This window comes from Limulus polyphemus, unplaced genomic scaffold, assembly GCF_000517525.1.
Source record: "Limulus polyphemus unplaced genomic scaffold, Limulus_polyphemus-2.1.2 Scaffold1981, whole genome shotgun sequence".
Classification (NCBI taxonomy): domain Eukaryota; kingdom Metazoa; phylum Arthropoda; class Merostomata; order Xiphosura; family Limulidae; genus Limulus; species Limulus polyphemus.
Genome location: NW_013667591.1, coordinates 35,991 through 46,261, shown reverse-complemented (window position 1 = coordinate 46,261; position 10,271 = coordinate 35,991). Strand labels below are relative to the sequence as shown.

Here is a 10,271-nt window from a genome sequence, read left to right as displayed (position 1 = left end):
TTTGGAATTGACTCTGAATTTAATGCAACACAAACAGAGACACAGTTTTAATACATGTTTTCAAAGAGAAATTTCACACCTTGTGAAGATTATACAACAAACCAGAGTAAAAAAAATTTCACCAACAACCTTGATACTACAAGAAACACAAAGTACATGCACATATGTTCCACAGTAATATTTTGGTTAATTTTTTACACATTTGATTATATTAAATATCCTACAATATCTATAATACTAAATCATGATGATACTATAATACAACCTTGGCTTGCTATAAAAAGTTGACTGTTTTTTAACATGTTAAACTTTCATTTTTTATTGTATTTGCATACCATTATGTAAATAGATTATTACACATTTCATGAATATAATTAAACATTATGTTTATAAATGTATAACTAAAAGTAGAATTTAACACTTCTACATATAAATGTATAAATAAAGAGTCGTTCTAATTTTTGGCTGAAAGATTTGTCATCCTATGGTAAAAGAAAAGAGCTTATGCAAGGTTAAAAAAGGATTTCATGGTAATTAGTGAATTTATTTTCAGACTGATAAAAATTTTAAAATACTGTACAATAAAGAAAATCACAGATCATAGTTGAAGTATTAGAAAAAAAGTCTTTAGCTTTTAACCAAGGTTACAACTAAAAGATTAAGTGAGAGTTAATATCTTAAGTGAAAAGTGTTCGCATATTCCTTTCAATAACTGTTGGAAGTTACAATCAATGGGTTGTTTAGACCCTTGATAGTGGTTTTAACATTATCTTCTTGAATAGTGAGGTTACAGTTTATTGGATATTACAACCACTTGTGTTCTTGGGGTCCTTGCTGGTGGGCTGGACATTAACTTCTTGAACAGGAGGAATCTCGCCTTCTGCTTTGGCTGCTGCATTCTAGTATAAAAATATTTGTGTTGATTATTACAAAATTAAGAAAATCCATTTATAAAAAAACAAATGAATTTTGTATGTATTGAAAAATAAACTTCACAAGTTCTTTCATACTAAAAACTGTTTGACATAAATTTCCAGTTCTTTAATTTCAGTCTTTAGGACACAACAAACACCACATATACATCTCACCAAGAACATGTAATTATCAAAACAACTCATAAAAATACATTTCTTGGATTTATTGACTAACTATGAATGATGAGCACAGATTTATAGATTAAAGCAATACAAATAATATCAGTTTTCATAATCTTAAGCATATCAACTGATATGTATGAAAAATTACTTAATCTTTTACAATGATACTTGCCAATGTAAAAGTTATTTAAAATCAGAAGCTGCATTTGGAAGTTTCTGTATTTATGTACATAAAATGACAATTCCTATTGTAAAGAGCAAACTGAAAAAGAGATGTACAACATATCACTACAGAGTTCAGAAGTTATTTTTGAGAAAGACTCATTCAAGTTATATCCATAAGTCAAACAACACTTTCTATTCCACAAAACAAACCAACTTACAGAATTAGCAGGATCCAGAGGATTAATTTGTGAAACATCAAAAGCTGCATAAGTAACTGGAGTCCATAGTGGACTAATTGTTGGTAGCTTGAACTCTTCTGGGCTAACAAGACCATAAGTTGCTTTCAGTTCTAGTTCTGGTGGGTCATATGGAACACGCTGATGAAATCTATAAAATGTAACATGTTAACAATCAGAAAAACATCTGTTTGAATCTGCATTGCTATTGGCAACAGTTTCAATATGTATCAGTATCAAATGTTAACAATGTGAAAATTTCTTGGATATAATTATAGTTTCAACTAAATCTCACATCAGTTTCAACTATCATATTATTGTTATTTTTACTCAGAAAAGTGAAATCCTGTTAATTAAAATTAGGTTATTATAACCAGCAGCATAAGTAGTGTTATTTATATAAAATGAAATCAAATAACCAATTAGGTGAAAAAAATAAACATTTTAAGGCCATAACAATTTCCAGCAAAAAATGGTATAAATAGTTAACTTCCTGTATTCAACTAAAAAAATATATTGCATTTTTTTATCCTAAGCATTTTATATAATTACATATTATTACTTACATAAATCCATTTTCACGTTCACATTTATCTAATGTTCTCTTGACTACTGGTCCCAGTTTTCTGAAAAAGAGATGTTGCTCTGGTTTGGCACTTGTACCTGGTCCTTTAGTATGGGCATAATCTTTACACAGCTTTCCAGTTAGTGTATAGTCTTAAAATAAAAATATTATTAACTTTCAGTTTTAAATACATGAATATCAAGTAAACTTTCAAAGTATTTTAAAATTAATTTCTGTAAAGTACACAGCATAATTCTCTAAACCAATGATTAAAAACATTCCACACTGTAAGGATATTTTTATGTCCCTCTCTTAAAGCTTATATATATATATACATATACTGGCCTTAAACTTAGATAAAGTTAGTCTCTAGTCTTAAAGAAAATGGTCCTTCAAAAGCCTAGTTATGTAACCTTGGCTATCTAGGTCTAGACATCCCTTTTTAGGCCTGCTTAATATATTCCGATAATCACCATGGAAGTCATAATATATTTTGTGACTAACATCTGGCAAGTAAGTTTTCTCCTAAGACCAAGGCATTTTTTTTATGACTGTTCTTTTCTTCAAGTAATCCTTTATTCAACCACCACAGCTGGAAACAGTTCTCTTCTTAAACCTAGTAACATTGTCTGTTGACTTATACAGGATAAAAAGTATTTTCTTCTAGACAATAATATATTTTAACACCTATCACAGTAAGAAACAGTCACATTTTCAAGTCCAGTGATACTACCATCAAATACGTGCTCTGAAGTCATCTATATACACATGATAAACTTGGGAAAGCATGAAAGGGTGGAACATTGATCACAGTGTATTATGCAAAAGCTTCCTGCAATGGAAGTTGTGAGCAATAGTCCAGACCATCATACAGATCACGATTAGTGGTGGAAGAAGAGCTCTAAGCCCCAGAAAAGCATCAATTTTTGTATCATTACCACAGATCATAAACAACCCTCTGTATTTGAATGGAAAGATTATTATAATTTTAAGATAAAGCAGTAACCATGCATATTATACAATCTGCATAGGGAACAAAAATGCTTATATTATAGAATAATGTTAAAAAAAAAGGTATAAAAACAAAAGTTCCTGATTAACAGTTTTGAATATATTTTATCATATTTTACTGCATCACTTCACTACTGGCAACCACAAGCTTAAAAATTAGCTTATACAAAGCTTAAAGCTAATTACAAGTACAATCCAAATTAAGAAAATTATATAACGTTTTGAATCCACTTTACATTCAACAACTGAAGTTCATGTTTTGTTCTTTCTTTACATTTTCACAATCAACTGTATATCATGTATGAAAAAGTGCCTAAGTATGGTATGACTAAAGTAAAAGTTTTCTTTCTAACATCTAACATAACAAATAAGGAACTTAGTTTTTCAGTTTTTGTGTAGATTATTCTATTTAGGAATTACAATGGAGAAGACTTTCTTCTAAGCATTTATTTAATGTTTTAATTTCTGCTTTGAAAATGATTTCAGGTTCTGATATTTCAAACACTCTGTATAACAGGGTTTTAACCAATTTATTTTACAAATGTAACAAGTCCAGTGAAAGTGAATTTATGATACACTTTAGAAGTAAGTATACCCTGGATATTTGAGACATGAACATCCCAGAACAAGTTTGTCATTCTGTTGATTTTCAACAGAAAACTATATATTGGAATGTTTATCATTTAAAAACTGGAGAAATTCATTAACTGACTCAACAATGTTACCCATCACAAAAGTGTCATCAACATATCCCCCTATAATACACGGACTTAAAACATTCATGAAAAGAATGTAACCAAACCTTTTTTTATAGAAGCACAGGAAATGTTTAGCAAACTCACGAGCTAATAGCCACACCATCAATCTGTTCATATATTTTCCTGATAAGTATAAAATGAGATAACTTTGTCACAAAACACAAATTTTAACTCTTTCACTATGGGCTTGGTTGATTCCACCTAAAAACTGACTCCAAATTGACCAGTAGAGTTTCCATACAATAACTTCTAATATGTTTTGTGTATCTTCACAAAATTTTGCAAGTTTTCAGTAATCATTAAGAATCGTTTGAAAACAAAAAATTTGAATTTTTTAATGAAGTACTTTGACTAAAATTTTCACCATGAATATATTGAGTCAAAGTGTTGACTGCTCAAAGTGCGAAGTTATTTTCATATTAAAATACTTTTCTTCATCTAAAAACTCTCAAATTTCATTTGTGTAATCTCTAAAATCTTCTAAAAACTACATTTTTATCTGTTATTTTCTCCACCTATAACTATAAAAAAAAATTGAAATAAGTATGAATTACCCTTTTTCTTCACAGAAAGACTTCAAATTGTAACATGAAACCACATTTGTTTACTCTAAGTAGCTTTAATCTGGTACCAATATACATCTCTTTAAACTTAAATTTTATTGCTCTTTGAACTGTGTCTTGCTAATATTCACACCACACAAGTTGTAAATCACTTAGTGAACATGTAGCTCACGTTACCCTATCGAATTTTACCTAATCTAAACTAAAAAGTTTCTTTTTACATTTAAGTTACTTTTATAATAATAAATAAAAAAAACACATGAAAAACAAGAAAAAAGTGCTTACCTGGGTCTTCCTTTTTTTTGCTGCAATACTGCACTAAATAATTTTTCTATTTAATTAAATAATGTACCAGAATAATAATAATATATCATTTGATAGATTAAAACTGGTTTTCTATTGATTATAAATAATAATATTATTAAACATCAGAGAGAACTAGTGGCAATTTCTAAGAGAGAGGATGCAACAGGTGGGCACGGCAAGAGGGGTCTCATTTTCTATTTTATGGATCTGTAACCAAATACAATTGAAGACTATATGATTACGCTTTGCCTGAGCAATGAAAACATTATAATGAGTAATTTACATTAAATTTTGTACTTCTAGGAGGGATGGTAAATAAATTAGAGAAGAGAAGATACCTAGAAAGCAAATGTCAACTCTCATACTAAGGGAAACTGAGGATTTGTTTTTAATATTGCTTTACAAAATTAAAACCTAAAATTTATATAATATTAAAATTTGGATTATTAGCTATGTTTTTATGTTAAGTTTATCTATTCAAAAAAAAACCTTAGATGCAAAAAATTGGTGCAGCCAAAAATTGATTGAGCATGCGAGGAATGAAATAAAAATTAGCAGCCAAACTGGTTGCTACACTTATATCATTCATATGGATTTTACAACAAATATTCATTCATTAGTTAGCCAGGCCACATTTTTTATTTTAACTTGGGGCATGGTGTTGGGTAAAACAAATTATGTAGCCTAGCTAACTAATGAATATTTACTGTAAAATTATTATCAATGCTTTTTGTCAATATACACCAACAAACCACAGCAAGTAAGAAAGCGATACTCAATAGTAATCAACATTAGTTTTAAGATCATAACCCTATTATTTGCAACAGACCTATATTTTACAGAACCAACCAGATTCTTTAAAATATATGGTGGTAGTTTTCCTCTCTAAAACAGTGTTAATAACTTCCTTTACAGTAACATCATGGAATCTAGATTAACAGTTTCTTGTCATCACCCATATGCAGTTGGTATGCCATATCATGTATAATTATTTATGTTAACTGCTTAAGCTAATATCATCTGATGTTATATGCTCTTTAATTAGGAGAATTTCACCAAATTTAGCAAATTTGTGCTTAAAAGTCGGCAATGAATACTGAATAATAAACATCCACCTGTATGATTCTTTTGAAAACTTGAGCTAGAAACTGCTAATCTAGTTTGCCTGGCCTAACCAATACTCATGTATCTGCATGTGCTTTCACCCTATAGTTTTGCTGCTCTAAATCAGCCATCTTTAATCCAAATGACAAAAAATTAAAAATGGTCCAACTTTACTCTTATGTGAAGCTGTAGTAAAAATTTCAAACCACGTTTTGCGTAGGTGTGGTAAAACATTTTGGTCAAAACCGAGTGGTTGTTGTTGAATAACTTTGCACATGTGGCTTATATTTAGGTCAAATTTGACACCCATTTGTTGGTTGTATAGATCTATCAGTGTACCAAATTTAACAAAAATCCATGAAAGTTAAGTATGTTTTGCATCAATTAAAGCTTCCATACTTTCGGTGCAAAGAAGAAAGAAAAGAGAAAAAAATTCAATCACAATTGAAGATTTTATATACCGTGTATTTCTTAATGGATTGCCTTGAAACTTGGTAAGTGAAATAACAGTGCAGTAGCAGACATCCACTGAAAATGTGATAGTTTGAATTACCACAGTCTGAGCTACAGAAAGTGTAAAATTGCAAAACTATCACTACTGTTAATAACACACAGTGCATCCTGCAGAATATTTTGGCCACAGAACACACTACCATGTGCACTGATTCATGTACCATGATAAGAAATTAGCTTAAATTTTGAACATAACTCAGTAAAAACCTTGTGACATGCACAGGAAAGGATGGCCATAGTGAGAGGGTTAAAAACATCTTTAGTTATACACTGTAAAATTTCATTATTAGTAAACATATGATTAGAACAAAGATCAGTGGTTTCATCTTGAAGTGTATTTATAACCAACAGCTCGATATCATAGCTAGCACAATAAACATCATCATTAAACAGTGTCCATTTCAAACTACTGACAAATTCAAAACTAACCTTAACAGAATATTCATTCTGTACAACTTTTTTTAAAAACAGTCAAAAATCTTGCTAGTGGTTTATTAAAAGCACTTATACTATAAATAGTTGATCTACGTGAAAAGAATTCCAAATTAGAATGCTACTCTCTTGCCACAAAGCTAAGAAAACCAGAAGATGAGCATGTAAACTGACACTACATGTTACAAGTACACTAAATTTTTATTTATTTAAACAATGTACCTAAGAACATAAAATAATTTCACACACAAAGCAAACAATATCCTATAACTATTATTATTAACTGGCTTTCTAACTATAACAAGAACAGCTTAAAAATTAATTCCTTTTGTTGCTCAATCTGAATACCACAAGAAAAACTTTCAAACTGAGGATGAAATTGACAATACTCTGTACTGAAAACAACATAGCACTAAAACTCTGCCTTTCTATTGGTTATAAATAATATAAACCATCAGAAAGGATTATTGGCAAATTTGTGAAATAGAGAATATGACAAGCGAATGTTGCAAATCGATCTGATTTTCTAGTTTATGACTCCATAAACAAACAAGATTGAAGGCTATAAAAATTAGAATTTGCCTTAGTAATATCCATATTATAACGAGTAACCTACTTAAATTCCCTACTTCAGCAAGGGGGTGGTAAATAAATTATAGAAGAACAAATGTCACAGTTCTTATACTACGGGAGATTGAGGATTTTTTTAATATTTCCTTACAAGATTAATAATTTAAAACATACAAAATGTTAAAACTTGATTTATTAACTACATTTCATTGCCAAGTTTATGTGTATACTTAAATTTTGAATGTGGCTCTGTAAAAGGTTGTGACATGCACACTTTGACCTACCCACAGCAAGATGATTAAGAAGTTAAATAACATTACAGATATGCTTTTCCTGATATACTGATTAATGCAGCCCAAAGTAAGAAAATATATAATAGAAGAAACATGCATGATATAGTGGTTAATGCAGTCCTAAATCTCTCTTTTTCACTATGAGTAGGTAAATGTGCATGTTACAATGTTTTACAGTCACATTCAAAATTTAATTAAACTACTTAATTATCAATGTATAAAAATAAACTTGGCACTACAACATATGTTTTAATTTCTTAATTTCAAAAATAAATACATTCTCTATCTCCACTTGTCTGCGTAACGTGACATTTGTTTGCTCCAACTTTCCTTTTTTTTTCCTCACCCCTATATAATGTTCTAATTTTAAATAATTACCCATTTTAGTATAGATATTATTAAGGCACAGCCTAATTTTCATAGCCTCCAAACTTCTTTGTTTACAGAGATATAAACCAGATGCCACACTCTCCTATCACATCCTCTCTTTCACAAATTGCCTATAACTCTCTATGACTTTGCTATTACATCATTTATAATCAATAGAATGACAAAGTTTAAATTTACTGAATGATGTATAATGCTACTTTTGTTCTCAGTGTAGATTTTTAGTTATTTTGAAAAGTTCAAGGTGAACAGCCAAAAGAATTATTTAACGGTACTTATGTCTTAGTTAGAAAGCCAATTAATTTATAACAGTTACAGGACATAGTTTGCTTTGTATGTGTTATTTTATGTTCTCAAATGCATATTTCAAATAAATGAAAATTATTTTAATTACTAGTAACGTTGTCACAAGAAATTAGGGTTAAGTTTCATCCAACAGCAAAAAAACAAGAGGCAAATGTAAGTACAAAATTTCTTGTTTTTTTATGTACATATTTTTTATTTATTGTGAAAAAAGTAACTAAAATGTAAAAATTAAAAAATATGAAGAAATTTATCCTTGGGGTATGCTCAAAAGTAGCTCATGCATTACGTTATTCAGTACCGTAACTTGAGCCACATGTTCGCCATGTGATTTACAGCTTGTATCTCAAGATTATTGATAAGACCCAGTTCAAAGGGCAATGAAACAATTAAATTAAATAAAAACAGATATAAACTATTTCAAGAATTAATCTGTTTAGAATAATCATTTTCTGTTATAATCTGCAGCCATCTAGAAATAAACGAGGGTAATTTAGATTTACTCCATATTTTGTTTTAGTGGTTAGAAGGTTGATCAAATCAACCAAGTCAGTATAGTATTAATATAGAGAAGCTAACAGATAAAATACAAAGTTTTACTGAAAAAAAACTTTTGATACTCATTTAGGAGGTTCTAGAGGTTATGGAAATGATATTTTAAACCTGTAAGATGAAAAAAGAATGATTTTTAATATTAAAATGAAATTCTTCTTGCATTCAGATTAGTCATACTCTGATTCCATATATTCACAGGCAAATCTTTAATACTTAATTAAAATCTAATTTTTTGTGTTTGAAAGACTTGTAACATTTGCTAAAAGCTTGACAAGTTTACGCTTACTGCATTAACTCTCTCAACATGGGGGTCGGACAATTTGACTAGCCATGTGACCTCTTTGTACTCGTTTTAAAGTCTTTATAGATTTAATACTTTTAACTTTCAATATAGTGTGTATATCTTCACAAAATTTGGCAGTCTTTCAGTTAACATTGTAAGTCTTTCACATACAAAAAATCATATTTTTTAGTGAAGTATTTTTAATAAACTAAAATAAAGACTTGTCCATGAATATATTGAGTATTTGTTTTGAATAGTCCGTGTGCAAAGCAATTTTCACGTTAAGATTAAAAATAATTTTCCTCATCTCAAACTTCCTTTGTATAATCCCTAAAACCAACTCAAAATCGTCTTAGTCAATTTAACCGACCTTGTAACCACCCCCAAAAAAAATATATAAATCTAAATTATCCTTTTTTTTTCTTTCTAGAATGACTTCAAATTGTACCATGAAACTACATTAGTTTATCCCAAGTAACTTTAAGTTCGTAACAGTATGCTTCTATATATAATTAATTTTATTGTTTTATTGTAATAAGTTGTAAATCCCTCAGGGCACATGCAGCTCAAATTACACTATCAAATTACATTATCTACGTGCTGCTCATGTGCGTGCCTCGTGAAACATTTTTATTATATTAATATTATTATTTATTTTACCTAATCTAACGTTAATTAACTTAAAAATATCCCTATTTTTACATTTTAGTTACTTTTAAAATAATAAATACAGAATAAACATGAAAAACAAGAAATAAATTACTTACCCAATCTTCTTTTTTCTTGCTGTCAATTATACTTAAGCCTACATATTTTGTATGAGTGGTAGTAGTGCATTAAATAATTTTTATTTAATTAAAGAACATAGACTAATAACATGCAAAAAGCAGACAATTTCCCCTAACTCTCAAAAATTTTCTGGTTTTTTAACTATATGAAAAGAGTCGTTACAAATCCATCCAAGCTAGTCATTAACTTTAACCTGAGAATGAAGCTTGTACTCTGAGTGAAACTGATGATTTATTGTTCAGAACACAACGTTATACAATACGACATTTGATAGATGAAAACCTTGACTTTCTATTGGTTATAGGTAATATATAATTAAATATAAAAGAAAACTATTAAAA

At 29.1% G+C, this 10,271-nt stretch overlaps 1 protein-coding gene across 1 annotated transcript in view; it reads right to left on the bottom strand.

Moving 5' to 3' along the window:
- The window catches only part of LOC106465558 (BRO1 domain-containing protein BROX-like), a 45,096-nt gene continuing 34,825 nt past the window's right edge, over nucleotides 1–10,271 (bottom strand). Inside the window, exons 9-11 of the mRNA XM_013925785.2 lie at nucleotides 2,065–2,215; nucleotides 1,481–1,649; nucleotides 1–899 (exon numbers count right to left, since the gene is read on the bottom strand). Of these exons, the coding sequence (XP_013781239.1) occupies nucleotides 795–899; nucleotides 1,481–1,649; nucleotides 2,065–2,215 (425 nt within the window). The 3' untranslated portion in view covers nucleotides 1–794. The remainder of the gene's footprint in view (nucleotides 900–1,480; nucleotides 1,650–2,064; nucleotides 2,216–10,271) is intronic.